The sequence below is a fragment of the Uranotaenia lowii genome, chromosome 3 (assembly GCF_029784155.1).
Source record: "Uranotaenia lowii strain MFRU-FL chromosome 3, ASM2978415v1, whole genome shotgun sequence".
Taxonomy (NCBI): Eukaryota; Metazoa; Arthropoda; class Insecta; order Diptera; family Culicidae; genus Uranotaenia; species Uranotaenia lowii.
This window is the reverse complement of record NC_073693.1, coordinates 28,051,194-28,076,447: the sequence shown is the minus strand read 5'-3', so window position 1 is coordinate 28,076,447 and position 25,254 is coordinate 28,051,194. Positions and strand designations below refer to the sequence as shown.

The window sequence follows — 25,254 nt, the reverse complement described above, 5'->3', positions numbered from 1 at the left end:
GATTTTCGAGTTTTTGGATGGATTCTTTGGGATGAAGAAAATTGATTAGATCGGTTTATTTTCTATCCAATCTTTCGATCTTTTGGATTATGTTTCTCGCTGAGACGAGATTTTTTTTTGTTTCGATTATAGTCGTTTTACCAACTTTTTATGGCATTCTCGATTTTATTTCAACGTTGCAATTGGCGGACAATTATTGAAAAACTATCCGGTACAACTGTGTTCGATGTTTACTCTTGGGCTCGAACTTACCAGCCGAGAAAAAATAATTTTGAATTTAGATTTAATGTCAAACAGTGCCATCTAGTAATATCTTGTCAGATTGACCGGTTTTACCCGGAGTTGACTGAATATTCAATACAAAATTACGGAAAGATCCAGTTTTGCAAATTATTTAGGATTCGTTGAAAAAAGCCCGGTTTTCCCCGAATATTTTCACTTTATTTACTAAACCAAACCAAAAACTAAAATTGAGCTTTTGAATTTTTTTCCTATTTTCCAGTTACAGATAAGAACTTTTTTTTGTATATTCAGTACAACTTTTGTGAAGATATGATTCAAACATATTCGGAAGAAAAAGGTTTGAACTAAATGACCAAATTTCTTTAACACCGCAAGTAATTTTGCCTACTGAGAAAATATTATAGGAGTTTGCATTTTGTTTATTTTTCACAAATTTCTAAAATGCGGGTATTTTTGTTGAAATAAATTTAAAACCAAATGTTCAAATCATACAGAAAATAGTTTCTAATTCCTCAACATATTTGATAGTTTAATAAAAAAAAAAAATAATAAAATACTCAAAGAATGTTTTGGGTAATGTATCAAAAGCTTTAGTAAAATTTCAGAAAATTGTCCCTTTTGATACTTCAATAAAAGTATCTAAGGTAAATCTACTTGATACAACTTGACTGAATGAAGCATAATAAATGAATTCATAATCAGTTTTTTTAATTTAAAGGTTTATTGGTTTATCAGTTATCATCGATTGCTTTTACTCAAAACAGATAAGTTTTGAAACTTAAAAACGCTGTATAGCAAAAAAAATAGTAGTGATAGACCAAATTTTACAAAAGATTTGTGTTTATTCTCCAGAATCGCTTATGAAACTCAGGAAACAAATATCCCGTCGGTTGACTTTGGTATCTTTTTCGTAAAAAATATTATTTTTAAGGTTTTTAATATTTACAACTCATGTATGATCTATCGCACCGTTACCTGGGGTCTGATCTCTGAAATAACATTGATCAGAATAAAAAAATTCAGAATATCTATATATATAAAAATGGATTTCTGTCTGTCTGTCTGTCTGTCTGTCTGTTCCCTATAGACTCGGAAACTACTAAGCCGATTTGCGTGAAACTTGGCAGGTGGGGATATTGGAGGCCGGGGAAGGTTCCTATTATGGTTTGAGACCCCTCCCTCTAACAGGAAGGGGGTGGGGGTCTCTCAAATAACAGTAATAAGTCTTCATAACTCTTGAACTGATTAAGCAAATCATACCAAACTTGGCATTGAAAACTTGAAAACTTTTCAAGCAAATGGAGCTAAATTTGACTTGGAAGGGAATTTGGGTACGATAAATAGTTCTATGAATATTTGGTACCCCTCCCGCCTTCCGGTAAGCTGATAGAAAGTGGGGAGCGGTCTCATTCACAATTTTCAGCATAACTGGAAAACTAATCAAGAAAATGGAACCAAATTTAGTGTGGAAAGCATTTGATTACGAGAAATGTTTCTATGATATATTCAGAACCTTCCGTTCTTCAAGTCGAGAAATCTCTGAGGAGGCTGCTCACATACAATTTTTCACATCACTCGGGAACTTACCCAGCTAATGGAACGAAATTTGGCTTGGGAGGGTATTTGAGCACAAGGAATGGTTTTGTGAATATTCGGTACTACTGCCTCCTTCCAGTTGCGTGATAGGAAGGAAAGAGGGGGGCTCTTTCACAATTTTCCGCATAACTCGAGAAATAATCGAGCAAATGGAAACAACTTTGCCATGGGAAAGCATTTAGATACGTAAAATGGTAGTTTTCTTATTTGGAACTTCTTTCTCCTTCAATTGGGGATACAGTTAGAGAAGACGGGAGCTCACATACGATTGTTTTGCATAAACTAAGAACTTATTTAACAAATGGAACCTAATATGACACGGGATCAATCATACAATCGAGAAAATGGAACAGGATTGGGCATGGGAGTGTATTTGAATTCACGGAATGTTTGATCATGACCTACCAGTCAGGGGATAGGTAGGAAGAGGGGCTCCGATACTAATTTTATAGCATAACTCGACAACTAAAAAAGCAAACGAAACCAAATTTGGCTTGAGAGGGTATTCGAACACGAGAAAAGTTTTTTTTCCGGTGGTTTAACATCCCTCCCTCCATTCAGTGGATTGATATAAAGTGGGAAGAGGGTCACTTATACAATTTTTTTTAATTTTTCGATAAATAATTGAGAATATGAAACCTTATTTGCATGGAAGCATATTTGTGCACAGGCTATGTTCCTTCGATGGTTTGAGACCCCTTTTCTCCTGCCAGAGGGGAGATACAAATTGGGGAGAGGGTCACCCATTTTTGAATAACTTGAGAACTTATGGAGAATGAAGCCATATATGACATGGGATCGTATTTGTATACAAGAAGTGTTTTTCTGATGTAATGAGACCCTCCTGCCTTCCATTAGGAATGAAGGAATGGAGGAGGGGGTCACTCTCACAATTTGTATAATAATACGAGAACGAATAGATAAACTAAGTGTCCCGTGACGATATTTTGTTGCAAAAAATGTTTCTAGGATAGTTTCATACCCTCTCCACATTAAAAAATGACAGCGAAGGTTGCATATATAAATTTTGTTTTGGAATTAATTATCAACTCATAAAGCAAAGAAATCCTAAGTCATAAAAAGGATTAGAACTCTAAATTAAAAAAAAAATTTAAGATTTCAAAATAAATAAAGCTGCAATTTTATTTTGAAAAAATTTTTACAAGATTTTAAAAATGAATTTAGAATGTTGAGCAAATCAATGAAAAGTTAAATAGCCAGGTACCACAAATTTCAATAACTTTTGGAAGGTGTAGCAAAGCACACCGGGTCAGCTAGTCTATTATATAAAATTCTCTTGTAACGGTGTTTGTAGTACTACTCCTCCGGAATGACTCAAACGATACGAATGAAATTATTTTTAAAATATTCTGTAGCCATGCGAATCGGTTTATATCGAATAAAAAACACAAAAAGTCACATGAATTGGCCGTTATAATTCAATTTGTAATAATTTGAATAAAATAAAAGTTATGGCTTCCATTTTTTCGAGATTTTTTTTTTCCTTTGGGCGGTTTGTTTTTCGTCTCCAAGGTCGAGGCGTCGCGAGCCAACGTCGTAAGGGGATAGTAACCAAAGCATACTAATCAATGATCGCTGGAAAAATGAAAAATTTTGGCGCCTATTTCGCAACCAAGCATATTTTAATGCACGTGGTGACAATATGCAACCTAGATGTGGCTGTCTAAATCACCATCAAAATTTTCAGAAGAACAAAAAAAAATAGCAAGAGTCTTATTTGGTGGAATTGTTGCCATAAGGTGGTTAGGACGAGTGCCTCGATTACCTAAACAGGATTCTTTACAGCGACGCTCACCTATGTGGTGGTTTATAATGCAACTTAGCAACCACAAACAAAGTGAAAATATAAAAATAAATATTTGATCATAAAGAATTTAACGTCTATGGGGTCTGTCATCCCTGACGTGCAAATAACGGTGTCGTGTGGATCAAATATCAGTTGCGTGGCAGTAAATAGAAAACGACGGATAAATTTAATCCTCTTTGGTTTGCCATCTGCGTGTACCATCTTATGCAGAAAAATACATAGGCAGGTAAGTCGTTTTCATCTTTGATCATATATGGTATTCGTTTTGAACTTTTAGGGGATTTCAGACAAACCCTACCCGTCATTCCGCGGTCAACATATACCGATGAGGTGAACGCCTGCATAAAATCATCGCATTTGTGGAGGTTTGTTAAAAAATTACACTTGAAAACGAACATGTGAGTAGAAACGCTTCAAGATCCATCCGCTGAAGTATTCTCAAAAAAGCTTCTAGAAATCGGCGATGGGAAATTAGCTGAGCATGAAAACACAGGATGTATCAAATTACCGGCAGACTTCTGCTAAATTGTTGAGTCCCAGAATGATCTCATTAACCGCATATTCCCCGAACTTGACAAAAACTTTCTAAGACACGAGTGGTTGGCAGAAAGAGTTATCTTGGCTGCCAAAAATGATGTAGTAAACAATCTAAATATTAGGATTCAGCATTTAATACCAAGAGATTTAGTGTCATACAAATCTATTGAAACCATTTGCGATGCCAACGAAAAGGTAAACTACCCCTCCGTGTTTTTAAATTCTTTGGATTGTCCAGGCTTGCCACCACATCATCTCCAACTTAAAGTAGAATCGCCAGTAATTTTGGTACGAAATTTAAACCCTCCACGGCTTTTCACGCGTTTAGTAATTAAGAAATAAATGAAAAACGTTATCGGGGTAACCATTTTAAATGAAAAATTTCGAGGAGAAGATGTCCTACTGCCTAGAATACCAATGATTCCAACGGATATGCCCATGGAATTCAAACGGCTTCAATTCCCAATCCGATTGGGTTTTGCGATCACTATAAACAAAGCACAAGACCAAACCATGTCCGTTTGTGGTCTCGATCTGAGCACACCGTGTTTTTCACATGGAAAACTCTACGAGGCGTGTTCTCGCGTGGGTAAGCCATCGAATTTGGTCGTGTTAGCGAATCAGGGAATAACTTAAAATATTGTTCACTCTACCGTTCTTCAAAATTAATAATCATTGTTTGTGTTGTTTTCATGTAGTATAGTTTAAGTTAATAAATCAAAAATTATGTTTGAAAACCTTATAAAATAATCTTTTTGATATTCCAATAAAACATCACCATTTACTTCCCTATTATTAAATAATCATAAAGCAAAAACAACCATAAGATACACAATGTTTGCCAGTAATCAAATATCTGAGTTTAGATTCAGAATTAAGATTCAGAATTCAGATTAATAATTCAGAATTAAGATTCAGGAATTAGATTAATAATTCAGATTCAAATTTTAGATCCGAAATTCAGATTCAGAATTCAGACTCAGATTTCAGCTTCGGAATCGCATCTGGATGAAAAAAAATATAGAAAGCTGAAGATAGCAAATATTACGATAGATCAAATTTAATTTTGAATTATTCAAACTCTTTAAAACATTGAAATTTGAAATTGATATTATAATTTAGCTTTTCTCTAAATGATTAGATGAGTTATTTAAATTTGAAATTCATGTAGTAATTTTTATCTCGCACAATGTTTTCCGTCAATGTGTTTCGTACTGTCCTAGATGGCAAAACAACGTTTGCCGGGTCAGCTAGTAATCTATAAGAAAACTGCAAAACTTTTTGTTTTCGAAAATATCTGAGATTCATTTTGGTTCCTTCGAAATTCGGTCAAATTCCTTTATTTCCGTAAAAATGTTAAAAAAACAAAGAAAAATTTTATGTAACTTTTTCACAGATTTCAAAATTGCTAGCAGTCATCGTGAAAGTAGATCATTTTATCAAAACCTTTTTGTCAAATTTTACAAGCATTTAAAAAAAAAAATGCACAAATTTTTCAATCAGTTAAAAGCAGCTCTAAAAATTTTTCATCAATGTAATTGTTGTTGTCTTAGCTTCCAAAAACTGATCCTTTTTAACATATTTTTTTTTTAAATAATTCAAGAAAATCGAAAATTGGGAATATTGTTCCCTTTGAAATTAAAATAGAAATTTTACTTAATTTATAAATTTATTACTATTCTCAACAAATCACTAAAATTTAACTTCATTCTTTCCATATTAAATAAAGTTTTAGGATGAGTTTTTTCATATTTTATTTCAGAACTAAATAATGATTTTGAAATAAAACTCTTGTATCACAATTAACAATAAAGAATTAATTTCAGAATTGATAAAGGCAGGTCAGGTATCAGGTATCAGAATGGGGGTAGGCTTATTAGCAGCACGTTATCCATACATACGGGAAAATTGTGCCTAGCCTTTTTTTATCCAAGATTTCATCATTTACCTGAGAAACCTGAAAAACCTATAAAAGGAAGAAATAAATTCAATCTATTTAAGATGGCATAAAGCCTTTCCACTAGGGATTATTAGCATTAAAGCTCTTTTCTACACTCGGTAAGGAATGACAGAATGATTTTTAAGTTTAATTTCTTAAACTCAGATTCGCTTAAAGCGTAAGATCCCAGAGTACGAAAACGTAGTCTGGCAAATGAGGGACAGTTACATATAAGATGGAAGGGATCTTCCACATCTGATTCACAACTACCACATACTGGAGATTCAGCACGCTGAATGTTGTACATGTGATAGTTGAGTTTACAATGACCGGAGAGTGCTCTGATCAAGATGCTGCAATGAGATTTATTTAAAGTTAATAAGTAACTCGATATGATTAGAGATGGTTTTTCTAAAAATAATTTAGTTTGACGACAAGTGTCCAACTCTTCCCAGTTTCCTTCATGCTGGTTAGAGGACCAAGTTTGAATTTGGTTTCTGAACCAACATGGTGATATTGGGACAGCCGGCTCTGGTCCGTAAAATTCCTTTTCCGACCCAGCTCTAGCGAGTTCGTCGGCGCATTCGTTTCCAAAAATTCTCTTATGTCCGGGTACCCATAGAAGGTTTAATCCATTGCCTTCAGCAAGTTCTTCGATTGCTTTCCGGCATGCGATTACCAGTTTTGATCTAGAACTGGAAGCACTGAGTGATTTGATAGCTGCTTGGCTATCTGAACAGAAATAAATTGTTCTGAACATAATCTTCTTTTGAAGTGCAATTTGCACTCCATACATAATAGCATATAGCTCAGCCTGAAAAACTGTACAATATTTTCCTAGAGGTTGAGCATATTCTATGTTCAACTCGTGACAGTAAATTCCTGCACCTGCACGGCCGTTTGATAATGAACCGTCAGTATAGAATACAATATGAGAGGACATTTGGTCCTCTACGAAACCTGATAACCATTCTTGAGGAGAAGGAAATTTGACTTTAAACCCCATGTATGGAAAACTACTCGAGAGTGTTAAATCGTTTGGCGCTAGATTAAACTTGTTTAATCTAACTAATTCAGGCCACACATTGGTATGACTCGATGATCTTTCGATATTTCCTGACAGCCAGAGACCAACTGCCTGTAGACGAAAAGCACATGAGAAGGCTTCCTGTTTTAGGAACAAGTGTAGAGGTTTGATAGAAAACAGAGCCTCTAGTGCTGCAGTAGGAGTTGTAGTGAACGATCCGGACATCCCCAAAAGACACATTCTTTGAAGGTGATTTAGTTTAGTCCGAACTGTTGCAACTTCTCCTTTCTGCCACCACACTAGACACCCATAGGCCAGAATTGGTCTTACTATTGTGGAGTAAATCCAGTGAGTATGTTTGGGTTTGAGTCCCCAGTTTTTTCCGATTGCACGTCGGCATTGTCCGAAGGCCATGCATGCTTTTTTGATTCTGAATTCGATGTGATCAGACCAGTTTAATTTGGAGTCAAGAATGACACCCAAATATTTAACTTGATTAGACACGGTGATTTCGGAACCATAAAACAGCAGAGGGCGCACCCCGCGGGTGATACGTTTTTTAGTAAATAAAACAATATTAGTTTTTAGAGGATTAACTGAAAGTTCTACATGAGAACACCATCGTTCAACAGAGCGCAGAGCTTTTTGCATTATATCAAATAATGTGCTTATGCACAAACCTCTTACCAGCAGAAGATAATCATCTGCGAATCCATAGGTTGGTATTCCACGGTCATTGAGTTTTCTCAACAAGCCGTCTGCAACTAGGTTCCACAAAAGAGGTGATAGTACACCTCCCTGTGGGCAACCACGTGTGCTAACTTTTGTAATTGAAGCCTGTCTTAAAGACGAATGAAGATTCCTGTTACTTAGCATAGCATAGTTATAACACTAGGCAGCGTCCATTATTGATGTAAACGAGACATTATCAAATGCTCCTTCTATGTCCAGAAATGCTCCTAGACATGATTCTTTCTGTGAAAAGCTATTTTCAATATTATGTACTACGTTGTGCAGAAGAGTTAATGTTGATTTTCCTGTTTGGTATGCATGTTGTGTCGCATTAAGCGGATGTTGGACAAGGCATTCTTGCCTGATATGATGATCAATTAAACGTTCAAGTGCTTTTAATAGAAATGAACTTAGACTAATAGGACGAAAGCTTTTGGCTTCGTCGTATGATGATTGTCCCCCTTTAGGGATGAATTTCACGGCTATCTGCCGCCAAAGTTTAGGAATATATCCATGAGCAAAACTGCTTATCATTATTTTTCTTAATATGTGTTTGAAATGATCGAAACCTTTTTGAAGCAAAACTGGAAATAAACCGTCACTTCCAGGAGATTTGTATTGAGCAAAACCATTGATTGCCCATTTGATCGATTCTGTAGTAACTATTTTCCGAGCAAAATGCAAGGCTTCCAGAAAAGAACTCAGGCTCTATCGATGAATCTTGATCAACACATCCTGGAAAGTGAGTATTGAATAGACAACTTAATGTTTCTTCGTCGTTTGATGTATAATCACCACTAGGGGTTTTAAGGTATGAAACCTGATAATCTTTTGATTTGGCTAAGACTTTATTTAACCTACTTGCTTCGTGCAAGCTTGAAATGTTTGTGCAGTAGCTCTGCCAACTTGAGCGTTCGGCAGCTCTTGTTGCTTTCCGGTAAACTCTGCGAGCCAACTTGAAGGCATCAAAACCTTCCGTGCGCCGTCGGTTCCAAGTGCGTCTGCAGATCTTCCGTAATTTACTGAGATTTGAATTCCACCATGGTGTACTGTTTTTGTTGAATTTCAACGTGCGTAAGGGACATGCTTCTTCATAAGAATTCAAAATAATTTCGGTGGTTTTTCAACAACTTCATCTAACTCAATAGGAGTAGTAATTTCAGGTGTATATCCATGAAATTTAGTGGCAAGATGCTCCAAATATAGGTCCCAATTTGTTGTTCTTGGGTTTCTAAAAGTAATTGTTTCTAAAAATTCACCTGAGTGTTCAAAGTAGATGAACCTGTGGTCAGAAATCAATTCTTCGTTAGGCACATGCTAATTTGAAATTTCCTGAGAAATTGTTCTAGAACAAAGTGTGATGTCAATCACCTCTTCTCTGTCACACCTAACAAAAGTTGGTTTATTTCCTACATTTAGAATTTCTAAATCAGTGCTGCTTAAATATTCCATTAAATTCAAACCTCTCAGATTGATATCTGAGCTACCCCATACAAAATGATGAGCATTGGCATCACAGCCTATTACAAGCGGTATATTTTGTGATTCACAGAATGAAATGACATCTTTTAAATCATCCGTAGGGGATGATTGTTCATATGGTGAGTACGCTGAACAGTAGACGTATTTTCTATCAGGCAGCGAAACCTGAACGACGCAAATATCTCTTGTTGTTAGATTGGGTATAAGTGTTGCATTTAAAGAATTGTTTATCAATATACATGCACGAGGCATTATTCGGGCATTAGTCATTCCAATAACACTGAACACAGTAAAGTTTGGTTTGAGCAAATTCCCTAAGTAAAGAGTTCCATTTCGGAAATAGGGTTCTTGGACCAAGGCGATTAATGCAGTTCCATTAAGGATTAAACGACATAAGTTCAGTGTAGCAGTTCTTTTGTGCTGCAGATTTATCTGTGCAACCTTAATAGAAAGCATTTCTATCAAAGAATTCCACACATATTTCCATCACACACAAGAACCTCTGCACCTTCATATCGACGCATGAAGCGGGGTATCCCATACAGGATGAAAATTTTAAAATCGTGTGTATAATCTGAATCCCACGAGTTGCCAGGAAAAATACGGCCCTTTGCACCAGTGCCTGGCTATAGTGCAGACCTTAAGAACGTTCTGCTTAAGATAGGATTATTATACACCCTCCTACCCCCGCTTTGGGGCCCACAGGCACAGAACCACCTTGAAGCGGGTGTTTACAAAATTTAGGAGAATACAACTCGTGCATGCGCATTAATAGCAATAAGCACAATTGGTGAATCCTCCCCGAAGAAACTTGGCTTGGAACCAAGCCAAGGTTCCCCCCTCCCAATGTGATAGTCGCATTTGAAGAATGACTAACGCATATGGGAAGTACTGGATAAGTCGCCTTTTACGACGTGGACCAGTATCCCAGTGGTAGTATTCTATAAGCCGCCACCACACAGCACAGCACCACAAAACTCTTGTATCACAATTAACAATAAAGAATTAATTTCAGAATTGATAAAGGCAACACGATATTTAAGAATTACTATTCTGAATAATATACCTGTATATCAGTGTTTTAAAATCAGTTTTAAGTTTAGAGAAATTATAATCAAAACCTTATCTCGAATATTTTTTGTAACTTTTAGCTGAAAATGAAAAATGAGAATAATCAAAATTTCGATGTACCTTGCCCTGATATGAAGAAGCCCAGAAAAATAAAAATTTATTAGATTTGTGTTTGAAATTTTCTTCTATTCAAAAACATTTGCGATTCAACGATAAATTGAATATAGGTTATAAAAGCAAAAGGCCTTCAATGGTCGGTGGTGGTTTCGAAATTTTTGAAGGTTGAATAAAATCTTGAAAATAGGATGGAGTTTATTTTGAATTTAATCATTATCATTGTTTGGTTATATTGGATTGATTTGGTTATAAACAGATTATTCGGAAAATATTATTTTCGTTTATAAAATGACATTTATAACGAGAGATTCCTGAATGAGCATAGGAGTCAATTTAACTTCCATGAATACAAAATATGAAAACCACCTTTTATCAATATTTTCACGCATGGAAGAATTTAGATTCACAGATTGAAGTTGTATCAAAGAATATCGAAAATAACTTTTTAATGGATAATTCATTGATATAGTTTAAATTTATTTTCTAATTTTGAAATTTTTCAAATTTAGTTTCATGAGATCAAATTGGATGAAAAGATGTGTAGCATTCTTTTGTATCCTTTCCCTCCATTATAACTCTTCCAGAATGAATGTATATTAACTAGATAATAATATTCTTTTTATTGGCCTATTTTTGAAAATTTGTTAAATCATCAACTTTTATGTGATATAAATTTAATTTGTTGCATAAAGGAAATATACAATCCGTTCTTCTTTAAAAAGTAAGCTTTCGAAAAGGTGAATTTCTTCAGAAAAAAACGACAACACGTATTTGAAATGCACCTAGAATATTCCAAAGAGCTCTTATTTAACACATGTATTGTGCATAATTTGAATTCTTTTCTTAAACTTTGTTCTATTTATTTCACGATAAATAATTATCCTATAACTCTAATCCTCTGAAAAAGGATCCAACCAATAAGTTCAATTCAAAAGCAAAAATACAATTGAATCAGTAATAAAATTTGATACTGATTTTTTTTGTGTATGGGGATGGACTGTATGTAATTTTTTTCGTATGAGAATCTCGGCTTGCAGTCTTTTTTTAAGCAAAAACCATTTTTGTTTTTAGAAATCCAACGTTTCAATCTGTATGGATCCCAAAATCCTACACGGATTAAAACGTTGGATTTATTAAAACAAAAATAGTTCTTGGTTTAAAAAAACTACACGCAGGAATTCCCATAGGAAACCATTACATTCAGTCGATCTCCATTCACAAAGCCAGCCGGAGTTCTCATTGAAAAAAATAAAATAAAATAAAATAAACTAGAAAGAACTAGAATTTCTAAACGCATCTGTTTTTCATTTTTTCAGCTCACAGCTTTTGTGATTGAATGTGGAATTCAAATTAAGAATGCAAATGAACATTGAAACGTTCCACAGCTTTAGAGATTCCAAACCCCAAATCATATAATTATAAATATTAATTTAAAGAATTACTGCGAGTAAAACACCGAAACAAATGTCATTACCTGCTCTAAAAAGTTATAAAGTACTCAGAATAAATTATTTGTCAGCAATGTATTTGAACCGTTCTATTCAGTTTGAGAGAAGCATTCCATACATTTAGGAGAAAAAAAAATCAGAAAAAGTATCAATATTTTCCGTCATCTCCAAAATATTAGATAATATTTTTCCCACAGTATATTTAGCTACAAAACATGGCTTAATAATGTTTCAGTGTTTTCTAACAACAGTTGTCTTGGTTTCAAAGTTGAAGATTTTTGAAAAAAAAAATTTCAAACAATATTATGAAAACTGAGGTAAATTTTTTTTATAGGCAAATAATTGAAGAGATAATTAGTCTCAAAGGGAAAATATCATATTGCAAACTTGTTCGAATCACAAATTTCTGTATACTGCTTGTCTTCATCCACAAATTTTGAAAGTTCTTGTTTTGGGTAAAGTTTTCGCCAAGATGGTTTTATAAAGCCAAACAAATGTTTAATTTTCATAAGGTATATTTTTTTTATATCTATCTCTCTATTCAAAATCTGTTTTGAAGATTATCCTGAATGCTATTCAGGTTTAACCAAAAAAATTTCAAGAAATTAATTTCCGAAAGTTATTTGACCTAAAAAGTTATATAACCAGTCCATATCAACTAAATAGAAAAAGACAATCCTCTTCAAATGAACCACCACCAAATGGATGTAAGCTTTATCCAGCAACGCCTTGCATAAGTCAACAAAAATCGTCCATCTAAATCCACACCTATTTAGAAACACCAAAGCAAAGCAAAGTAAAGTAGGAAATCCTAAATCATTCCGGAAAAGAAAGAGGAAAAAAAATTCCAACAGGAAAAACCCGAAAAAGATGTCTTTATGCACAGTCATGGGGAACGAACGACGACGGTTTAGAAAATGTAGCCGGAAATCAATTTGCCCACCATTTCCCTGATGACGTATACTGTTGCCGCTGGAAAAAACGACAGGAAATAAGAAAGCAGAAAAAAGTGGGCGATTGAGAATCAGAAGAATCTGGCAATATGATAGTTCTTCGAGATGCTAGAATGAAGAAAAAAATGCGAAACGGAAAAAAAGAATCCATCGTTGATGATGATCATCCTCTTCACAGATCCTCATACTTTATCATGGACAGTTATTCTTTCGATGTCCTAAGACTACACGAAAAAAAAGCTCGGAATGGAGTGTTGGATGCTCGTTTAGTGAGTCCAAAACTAAACGAGACCTGCCTTGATTTTCTTAGATTTAGAACAAAACTGATTTTTTGTTTGCTTCTGTTACTTTTTTAACATAAATGGCGCATTATTTTTTAATATTTTGTAAGTTTTGATACAGTTGAAAAATTAAAAGATTAACACTGTTTTTTTGAAAAACTTCTAAAAATGAGTGAGTAAAATACTTTGATTTTTTCTTTGATAAAGATTCGAATGAGATTTTTTCAAATTCATTTGAACTTTTTCATCATTATTTGAGGAACTTTTTTTTCTCATTTTGGTAAAAATTAACCGGAAAAATCCAAACTCACTTTTAAGTAAACGGAATCTCTGAAAGTTCGTTTATGTCTAGTTCCAAATTCCGGCAGCTTTAAATTGAGGGAGTATCAGACTCGATATCCATGGCCATGGTTTCGAGTAGACGAAAAAACTAACCCCGGTTCGCTCACAAGAAGCTCGGCTATAAGATCCAGGCAGACCTCCGAATGACGAAGCCATTTTCATCAAAACTCATGAAATTCGTTTTGTCGAGCGCTGTGCTTGGAGCAGCTGAACGAGAAACCAGGGCGTTTCTTTGACCAGAATTTTTTTTTCTACTCCTTCCATTCGATGAACAACATTCTACGATGAAAAACTTCCTCGGTCACTACTAGTAAAGTTGGTTTTTCTTCATTGACGGCGATGATTCGAGCTTTGGTGGAACGAATTTTAGGAAGGCAAACCAGCTCGAAAAAGATGGAGCTTGATGAGGAAAATGGTGTGCGATTGATGTGCTTCTTTCAGTCTCGCTCTTTATTACATCATTCTTTTGTAGAGCCGGAATAGAGGGAAATTGTAATCTGTTATTGCTAAATTCTAGGGGCAATAAACAGTTATTATCTGTTTACAAGAGCTTTGGAGATTTCTGTCTAAGATAGAATGATTTTTAATTTTTCATTTAATTGTGAAAAGTAGATTCATATGATTGTAGAACGGATAACGTACGCTGCTTTTATGGCAAAAAAAGCCAGTATAATTTAAAATTTTGTGACAATTTTTTAAATTTTCGTATAAACCTTCGTTATTTCCTTTTTTTTCTTGTATAAACAATACCAAGACCAATATTTAAAACAAAGAAATCAAAAATGTATACAGGCATTGGCTTACCAAGCAATCAAAAGTTCGGATACCACTTAGAGGAACAAACTCATAAGTTCAAAAGAACTAATCAAAAGTTCTGTTGAACTTTTTTACTGTTCAAAATGCTATTTCGAGGTTCATTAAAATTGAATTCTTTTTTAAGTTCAGCTAAAAGTAAAAAAATAGCTTTTGAGTACTGTTTGGTTTCTGTTTGTAATTTTTAGCGACTTTAAAGGCTGTATGAGGAAAAATAATCTACTTGTTATGTAGGCTTCTAATTTTTGAACATCAAGTAGTTATCAAGTGTTTCGTGATTATACGTTTCTTATGAATTTCATCTCAGAGATTCACTCAAAACGTCTATCACTCACAAAAATAGACTTTGTTTTGTTTGTTTTGACAAAAGTTACCATAGAAATTAATTTTTTTAATCTTCAGGGTTTCGGAATACAACTTTTATTTTATATATTTTTTTAATAAATTTGATTTATTTTCTGCATATCTTTAATACAAAATATTATTTTCCAATATTTTCCATCATAAATCTACATTTCACTCCCAGTAAAGGCTTTTAAAATCTGAATATTTTATTTTTTTTCTGCAAATTCTTCATCCAATCCGAAAATACTCTAAGCAACAGCCTTCCCAATCTGTGCTTTTCTTGTCACTCTGTCTCTGTTTACCAGAGCTGGAATAATCCGAAAGAAACAACCTTCCCAACAAGAAGGCCAAATCAAAACAAACAATCAGTAGCAGCATCCTTAAAAATCCGCGCTTTCTAAGCCATCTCTTTTTTATTCCACCGGAAGGCCAAACAAAAACAAACATTCATCCGCAAGAGTCTTAAAATCAGCGCTTCCTAAGCCAATTCGTATTTTCCAATCCAAATCAAAATAAACAATCAGCATTAAAAGTCTTAAAAATCTGCGCTTTTTAAGCAAGTTCTGTCTATTTCCACCAGGAGGCCAAATCTGTGCTTCGTGAGCCAATTACGTATTTTTCCAACGGAAGGCCAAATCAAAACAAACTATCAGAGCAGCAGCCTAAGTATTCTTTGCTTTTCCAGCCTCTCCTTCCTATTTACCGGAGCCGAAACCATTTCTCAACAATCTGAGAATCAACCTTGCAAATCTGTGCTCATCTTACCAACTACGTCATTGTCGAGATTCTACAATTCTTAAGAATCTCAACTTAAAGATTTACTCAGACACTTCTATCACTCAAAAGAATAGTGTTTTGTTTGTTTTGCCTAATGTTGGCAATAGAACAAAAGTTGCCATAGAAATATATATTATTTTATTGTCTTCAATATTGCCGAATGCAACTATTATTTTATATAATTTTTTAATTTATTTTCTAATTATTTTTTTAATTTTTTCCATTAAATTTGATTTATTTTCTGCATATCCTTCATCTCATCTTCACATTACTTCTCACCTCTTTTCTCAGTTAAAACTTTTTGCTTATCGACTTTTTTTTTTCTAACACAAAATTTAATTTTCCAAATATCCGTCATTTTTTTTGCACATTCCACATCTTATTCTTTATCCTAAAAATTTCATTTTATTTATGAATTTTTCAAGTCTTTTTGTATAGCTCAATATTTGGTAAGCAATCTCTTTTGTAAACTTGATTGTTTTTAATTTGTTCCAACAGGCGTTCAAAAGCAACTTCACAATATGGGAACTTTGCAGTAATTAGATTTAAAGGCTTAATTCTACATGTTTCGAACTTCGTAAATGTAAAGTTCTCATTTAGTTTCGTCAATGTAAAGTACTCATTTAGTTCCGGAAGAACTTTTAAACATCTTGAAAGTGGGAATTAAGTAAAAATTAAGAACCGGAAAGTCGTTTTGAAAGAAAGCATCACATAAAAAATCGTGGGCTTCTCATGATGTTCAAATAGAGCAGCAAGTATGTAGAACGATTTAAATGTGAGTTAGTAACAAATATGCTTGATAAATTAAAATGAAATTATTGGACTTTCAGAAGCAATTTGAAGGAGCGAAAAAAAGTTTTTTGTACTGCTTTTAAAAGTGCTTTAAAAAGCTGGATAGAAATTGTTTGGCAATTTACGCAAATTTTTGTCAACCTTCAAATTCGTTTAGTTACTTGAAATTGAGCTGAAAAGTTTCCAAGTAAATTTTTCAGTTCAAGAAATGAATTTACCGTAGTAATGTGAAGTTACTTCATCCCAAAAAGTGCTGAAAATTAAGTTTTTAAAAAATATCAGAAATTTAGCCCACCGTTGTCACTCTAGAGTACTCTAGACCCTAGACATCACATTCAAGGACACTTTATAACGATCAATTTTTATTTACAGGGCTTGTGATATAGCTCAGTTGGCAAGTCTGTTGTCTCCTGAGCCGATGTCCACGAGTTCGAGCCCAAGAGTAAACATCGAACACAGTTGTACCGGATAAGTTTTTCAATAACGATCCGCCAACTGCAACGTTGATAAAGTCGCGAATGCCATAAAGATGGTAAAACGACTATAATCGAAACAAAAAAAAAATTATTTACAATTTGATAAACCTTTTGTAATGAAACTCAAATCTTGATACACAAAAACACCAACTCGTATTCAAAATTGATTTTTCAGAGAATTGTAATTCACTTAAATGATAACAAATCTCTTCTATCATAACAAATTTTTTGCTGCTGTGAAATATTTTTCAACAAAGCTAATTTTAGCCTTTCTTTTATTTCGTTTATCTTGATCTTCTTAACCCTTTGTTTCATTGAGTTACAAATTTGCAACAGTTAATGTATGGAAAAACGAAAAAATCGTATTTTATTTAAATTTTTTATTTTATTGTACACATCATTTTGAACTGTTTAAAGTGATTTTTATGAAAATATACTACTATACAACTTCAAATTTGAAAGGGTTTTGATGAATTACAGAAAAAAGCTAAATTTAACAAAATAAACCGAAAAAAAAATTATCAACTTTCTCCAAGACCGCAAATAATTCTGACTGCTGCGAAAAATAGAATATTGATGTATTATATTTTTCTAATACAAAAAAAATATTTTTTTTAACAAATTTCAAAGAAGTAATAATTAAATTGTGCTTAATATGTTTATGAAAGAAAAATCTATCCGTTTTTCAGACTTCAACCAGTTTGTTAAATTAAATAACACCATTCTTCATTTCCTTCAATTACGTCTGAAAAATTTACTCAAACTTTTTCAAAATCTTAGAAATTTACTTTTCCGGATCATTCAACGTCATCATCATCATTATCAAAATTATATTCTTTAATTAATGAACAAATTCCGAATTCGAAACTTTTTCATGTAGATTTGTCAGTTCATCAGTTATCAAAGATCGATTCCATTAAACTGATATCTTTTTAAACTTATAATCTTCGTATCACCTTAAGGAGAGATGATGACACTTAAAAAATAGTAATGGTAAAAATGGTAATAGTTTTTATAGAAAAAAATCTTTTCAAAGTAAGAAATCTAATCGTTGTCATCTTTTTATTTTGTTTTAATTAAAGAAGAGCTTGATTACTGTTAGTTATTTAAATAAAAATAGAAATTTAAAAAATTTCAATGGATATTGAAAATAAGTGAGTCGAATTTTATTGGAAACGATTATTTGTCATAAAATTGTTCCTTATGGAAAAAAAATCATTTTCCAAATCATGAAATGTTCTTTCTAAAAGAATATAACTTTTACCGATAAAGCCAATAAAATAAATTAACATTTTATATTTGTTAACATATAAATTTACCTAATTTTATTGTTTATTATTCAAAATTTTCATATGAACTAACCGAATTTTAGACGAACTTATAATAAAATTGGAATATTTTCGATTAATTTCCTTTGTTACTCTACCTTGAGTTCTAGTGTTCTGAAAACATAATCTTGGAAGGCTATAAATTGAAATTTTTCATAAGAAAAATTTAGTTCCATGATTTTTCAAAGATTCAATTGACGACGACTAAATATCCATAGCTAGAACTTTTACATTTTTATCGCGCTGGAAAATTTATGAACTTTTCACTTATTTTCATTCTTTTTAATCTTCGTTTTTCTATCGATCATGATTTTTTAATAAAATAAAAGTTCGAAAAATAATTCGATGAAGCAAATTTTCAGCTTTATTTTAATGTGTTATGTTAGCTTAATTAGTATTTGCGTTGTGTTTTTAATATTTACAACAAAACTTGGATTTCATAATTTTTATTTTTATCAGTTTCGTGTTTAATCATTCAAGAAATCATCAATTTCTTAATCTGTACTTTGTCAGTGATGAATAATGAATTGAACATGTTGTATTTTAAAAACATATATAAGGTTATTATTCTAAACTTCAATCAATCTTGACCTTTTGTAGCCGTTTATTTTGAAAACTGCAAGAAATTGAATATAATAAAGAATTTTATCTCATCCTTGGTACTTATGAATTTAAATCTTTTTTCTTCTTTTATAAAATTAATTTCAATTATCATCTTGGTATGTATGTTTTATGAATAGATTTCTTTATGATAATTTTTTTTTCTTATCGAAAAATAAAGGTTTCAAACTTGACCGAAAATTATTTTAAATGCAATTTTTATTCAATTCTTCAATTGGAAATTTATAAAGAATAAAAAGAAATTTAAAATCATAATTAACACTAGTTTACAGCACTTTTTAAACTAAGTCAACTGAAGATTATTTTTAATGTGAAGTCAGGCGCTGAATCCGAAAATGAAATTTGAAAAATCTCAGTAGAAAAGTTTTGAAATTATGCTCCAAATATGAAATTTTGAAAAAAAAAAAATAAAAAAGTACTTGTACTCAAATTCAAATATTTCTGACTGCACAGCGGAATTGATTTTGATTATCTCAAATTTATTCTTGCGTTTGATAAACAGTATTGTTTATATTAGTGACTTTGTGCTAGAAAAAATATAAATGCGCATTTTTTTTATAGAAAATTTTGTTTTAGCAAGAATTTCAGACTCGAAGGTGACATATAAAAAAAAATCTGTTTTTCTATTGTCCTTAACTATCAAATCAAAACAAAGATTCCAAGTGCTTATTTATCAAAATCGATTGAAAATTGAAGAAGTTGTGGTTACAGTGTTTTTTTTTTGCATTTTTGAATATTTTAACGAACCGAGGTGTACTTATCAAAGAATAGGAAAAATTCAACATGGTTTATCTCACTCGCTCCAAGTCCTAATTAATCAATTGCTTACCGTAAGGTCATTTGCCAAATTTCAGAGCGATCTGACCATGGGGAGGAGTTGCTTGAGTCTCAAACATGAATAGGATTGTAAGGTATTTTGTTCGGGAGGAAAAAAAATACTGGTTTTTCATTAAAAACAATTTTTTTTATAGGCCAATTTCTTTTTATGAATATTTTCTTAAACTAAGACAAATATTTCACTCGAAGACTGCAACCCGATTGGATTTTAAACAAAAAGCTTATTGCGGTTCAAAGATTGAATTTCAGCCGAATATTCATGAATAGAAATCAATACGTAAAAACTACTCATAACGTGTTAGACGGCAATTTTTAGACAAAATACAATTTTCAACCGCAACAACTTTTTTGTTTTAAGTTTAATCGGGATGCTGTCTTCAAGTGAATTATTTTTTATGAATCTTGGCTTTAAGAAAATTATTCATTACAAGCAATCTGCCAGTAAACAAAAAAGTTATAAATGAAAAATCAGTATTTTTTTCTTCCTCCCGAGCAAAATACCTTAAAATCCTATTCACGTTTGAAACTCAAGCAACTCCTCCCCATGGTCAGATAGTCAGATCGCTCTGAAATTTGGCAGGTGACCTTCTATTAAGCTAATAATTGATTTTGACTTGAAGCGAGTGAGATTTACCATGCTTAATTTTTGCTTCACTATGATAAAGAACACTGCGTTTCGTTAAATTATTCAAAGTGCATAAATTATGGTTATGGTAAAGTAACCATACCTCCTAAAATTTTCAACCAATTTTGATAAATAACCACTGGAAATCTTCCTTTTAAAATGATTTTTAAGGGCAATTATAAATCAGATTTTTCAAATCTTATCATCGGATCTAAAGCTTTTGCTAAATTAAAATTATCTCCCGAAAAATGCGTTTTTAATCTTTTTTTTTCTATCATAAAGTCAATAATATCAACAATACTGTTAAACATACGCGAAAATAATATTTAGATGATCGATAGCAAATTAACTCACCTTCAATATGCAAAAAAAACGAATTCATGTTATGCATTCCGAGATATTTGAATCTGAGTACAAGTATTTTTTAAATTTTTCAAAAATATTATATTTGGAACATAACACAAAAACTGTTCTATTGAGATTTTTTTTAATTTCATTTTTGGATTCGGCGTTTGATTTCACATAAAAAAATAGGTCAGCCAATAAAGTTCAAGATTTTTTTACAAAATTGTGACAATTATTGTCATTTTGCTAAACAAAAATATTCATGATTTATTTCTGAGCTGATCTGAAATTGGTTTTGGAATTCTCATTTTATTTGTTTTTAAATCTGATTTTGAATTTTTTTTTTGTTGTCTATTTCTGTGCACTGGTTCTCATATCCAGTTTAAAATCTGGTTTTATTCGCATACGCTTTCTGGTGTTTCGAAAATATTAATTCAAAACGTCTAGTTATGCATAAGGATCATTTTTTGAATAATTTATTTATAACTTACCGGAACTAACATTGATTTGAAACATTGAATCTGGTTTTTGTATAATGTATTATTTTTTCCAATTTCTGTGATGGTCATGACTCATGAGTAAGAAATTGATTAACAAATTTTTGTTAGATAATACCATTATTTTTAATTTCCTCTATATTCTAGCAACCAAACATCAAGTCAAGAGTGAGTTTTTATTGGATTGGTATATATTCCATGAACATACTATTCAAAACTCTTTTTTACAGGTGACGGATGATAAACACTTTGACACTAAGCTGCCATCCCAGAACCGGTTGAATTTTTGAAAAAGAATCATTTTTCTGAAGATAAATTTATCTCTTATAGGAAAATGGAAAAAAAAATATTTATCGCTTATTATATGCATAGCCAGTATTAAATAATTAATTTTGAATTGAAATATACGTGTGATACAAAATACATCCGGTTGATTTAAAAGAAATAACTGGTTTCCAGCAATTTGAATTGTTTTTGTTTTTCTCGAAGCACGAAAGGCTCTCGAAACTCTTTCATTCTTAACTGGTCAAATATAACAATATGTAAAGAATCACTTTTTTAAAAGCTGTAAAACATTATTTGAGGCCAGATATTTACCAAAAAATCCTTATTTCTAAGGCAGCAGACAGCAGAAAATTGATTTGTTTATGAAAATTTTGCTTCGTGGATCCGCCTGTGGGCTCTTCATGTACATTGAAAGAAAAAAGTTTGAAAAAATTTGAGGATAACTAAATTAATTTTTAGATAAATATATAAAAAAATTAAATTCAAAATTAAAACGCAGTTATAAATTTATTGGTTTCCCAACATACAATCCATTTTTTTCAATTTTTTATTTGTTTTTAAGTCATTTTTCCCATAAAATGCCGCAAAATGAAGTTTCACTGTTAAAACTACTGGTCACACTTACCTGAACAATGTCACCTTGCTCATTGCCGGAAGCGGTGAACGTCAAATGACACAGGAACGGCAATCGATTCCACTGAGGGGGAGGAACCGTCAACGAGTAGGTCCTTCCAATGTCCCCGTAGTAGGTTCGATTACACACTGAAATCAGTAAAAAAATAAAAATAAACACATCAGATGGAATTTTTCGGATAAAAATAAGCTGAACCTCTGGTAATCCAAGCATTTTTCCAGAGAAAATCAATACAAACGAATAATTCACAGCGTAAATAAGGTCACCGCACACCTCATTATGATTTCAATAAAGTGTTCCCAACAGCTGAGTTAATATTTCATCATCATCATCGTCATCGTCATCAGCCTGATGCTCGTCATTAAAATTATCATCTGCATCATCTTCATCACCGTCGGGCGTAATCATCGTCACGGAAGCAGTTGAATCGAGAGACGAGAAAAAAAACGTAATTATTCCTGCCCAATTTCGAGCCATTTTTTGACTTTATTCCCGGAAGGCTGAGCCACGTGATTGAAATAATGATGCTTTTATTAATTGAAAAGTGTGTGTGCTCATGGAAACTGAACTGTTGAGAGGGTTTTGGGTGCAAAGAAGTAGAAAAAAAAACGCATTAAATATGCCAGAGACTTCCGGAAATTTGTCTGTGTCTCATTTATTTGGCAGCTGGAGCTTAAACAATCTGGAAAATAATCCCCAAATTTTCATCTATCTAACCCTTAACATGTTGTCAGGGCAGAGAGGGAAAAAAGTTTATAAACACGCACCTTCCAGCTTATAAGCATTCAAGAACAAGTGGAATTTGTTTTTTTTTTCACGAAGCGTGAGGATACGTTAAGCCCTAGGCTTTTTGGAAGTATTTCCTGCAGATAGGGTTGCCATCTGATTGCCAATCGGGAGTAAATTTACACCAAATTATTTTGCTCTAAATAACTGTTCTTGTTTTTCGATCAACAAACTGTTCCTGACAACTTTGAAATCAAATTAAGGAATGGTGATGCACGAAATTGGCAACCAGGGGAAAACTGCTTCCGGTTGGTTTCAATTATTTCTACACGTGAACTCCTGAAGAGCCAGGCAGCCCCAAGCTTAAGACGAACACAAACTTGAAAATTCCCATAGTATCCCCCACATCACCAAAATGAATGCGAGCTAACAAGCGAATGATGGGCCGGCTCATTTTAATTATCGCATAGAACTGAGAGCAACTTTGGGTGGGGATTAAAAATATTCTCATTTTCAAAACTCGGATTGTTCTATCGCTTGTCTGCGTTAAGTTTGGGGCTGTTGGAAATAATCCGGCTCTCAGGTTGTTTGGTGGCTCATTGGAATCATTCACGACAGTTTGACTTTTTGATTGACGAATGAGTTTTACTGATATGTTTTTAAACCAAAACAAAAAAAAAATCTCTGCAAAAAGCGATCCACCAAAAAACACTAGAAGATTGAGTTCCATTCAAAAATTTTATTTTCCCGTAACTTCTAACGTATTTTTTGCACGAAAAAAGTAAAACTTTTCTGTCATTCTTTTCTTGTGGAACTAAATGTCCATTTTAAAATTTTTGTAATTTATGTTTGTTTTGTCTACTTTGTCATTCTTGAAATTTAAAAATTTAATAATTTTTGTAAAGTTTGTAATTTTGTAATTTTTGTGATTTTTGTAATTTTTGTAATTTTTGTAATTTTTGTAATTTTTGTAATTTTTGTAATTTTTGTAATTTTTGTAATTTTTGTAATTTTTGTTATTTTTTTGTAATTTTTGTAATTTTTGTAATTTTTGTAATTTTTGTAATTTTTGTAATTTTTGTAATTTTTGTAATTTTTGTAATTTTTGTAATTTTTGTAATTTTTGTAACTTTTGTAACTTTTGTAATTTTTGTCATTTTTGTAATTTTTAATTTTTGTAATTTTTGTAATTTTTGTAATTTTTGTAATTTTTGTAATTTTTGTAATTTTTGTAATTTTTGTAATTTTTGTAATTTTTGTAATTTTTGTAATTTTTGTAATTTTTGTAATTTTTGTAATTTTTGTAATTTTTGTAATTTTTGTAATTTTTGTAATTTTTGTAATTTTTGTAATTTTTGTAATTTTTGTAATTTTTGTAATTTTTGTAATTTTTGTAATTTTTGTAATTTTTGTAATTTTTGTAATTTTTGTAATTTTTGTAATTTTTGTAATTTTTGTAATTTTTGTAATTTTTGTAATTTTTGCAATTTTTGTAATTTTTGTAATTTTTGTCATTTTTGTAATTTTTGTAATTTTTGTAATTTTTGTAATTTTTGTAATTTTTGTAATTTTTGTAATTTTTGTAATTTTTGTAATTTTTGTAATTTTTGTAATTTTTGTAATTTTTTTAATTTTTTTAATTTTTTTAATTTTTGTAATTTCTGTAATTTTTGTAATTTTTGTAATTTTTGTAATTTTTGTAATTTTTGTCATTTTTGTAATTTTTGTAATTTTTGTAATTTTTGTAATTTTTGTAATTTTTGTAATTTTTGTAATTTTTGTAATTTTTGTAATTTTTGTAATTTTTGTAATTTTTGTAATTTTTGTAATTTTTGTAATTTTTGTAATTTTTGTAATTTTTGTAATTTTTGTAATTTTTGTAGTTTTTGTAATTTTGTAATTTTTGTAATTTTTGTAATTTTTGTAATTTTTGTAATTTTTGTTATTTTTGTAATTTTTGTAATTTTTGTTATTTTTGTAATTTTTGTCATTTTTGTCATTTTTGTCATTTTTGTCATTTTTGTCATTTTTGTCATTTTTGTCATTTTTGTCATTTTTGTCATTTTTGTCATTTTTGTCATTTTTGTCATTTTTGTCATTTTTGTCATTTTTGTCATTTTTGTCATTTTTGTCATTTTTGTCATTTTTGTCATTTTTGTCATTTTTGTCATTTTTGTCATTTTTGTCATTTTTGTCATTTTTGTCATTTTTGTCATTTTTGTCATTTTTGTCATTTTTGTCATTTTTGTCATTTTTGTCATTTTTGTCATTTTTGTCATTTTTGTCATTTTTGTCATTTTTGTCATTTTTGTCATTTTTGTCATTTTTGTCATTTTTGTCATTTTTGTCATTTTTGTCATTTTTGTCATTTTTGTCATTTTTGTCATTTTTGTAATTTTTGTAGTTTTTGTAATTTTTGTAATTTTTGTAATTTTTGTAATTTTTGTAATTTTTGTAATTTTTGTAATTTTTGTAATTTTTGTAATTTTTGTAATTTTTGTAATTTTTGTAATTTTTGTAATTTTTGTAATTTTTGTAATTTTTGTAATTTTTGTAA

At 31.4% G+C, this 25,254-nt stretch overlaps 1 protein-coding gene across 2 annotated transcripts in view; it reads right to left on the bottom strand.

The window, feature by feature from the left end:
* LOC129751377 (uncharacterized) overlaps positions 1 to 25,254 on the bottom strand; it is a 508,402-nt gene that overhangs the window by 213,186 nt on the left and 269,962 nt on the right. For both annotated transcript variants that reach the window (XM_055746844.1, XM_055746845.1), the window contains exon 4: positions 21,963 to 22,099. In XM_055746844.1, coding sequence (XP_055602819.1) covers positions 21,963 to 22,099 — 137 coding nt within the window. The remainder of the gene's footprint in view (positions 1 to 21,962; positions 22,100 to 25,254) is intronic.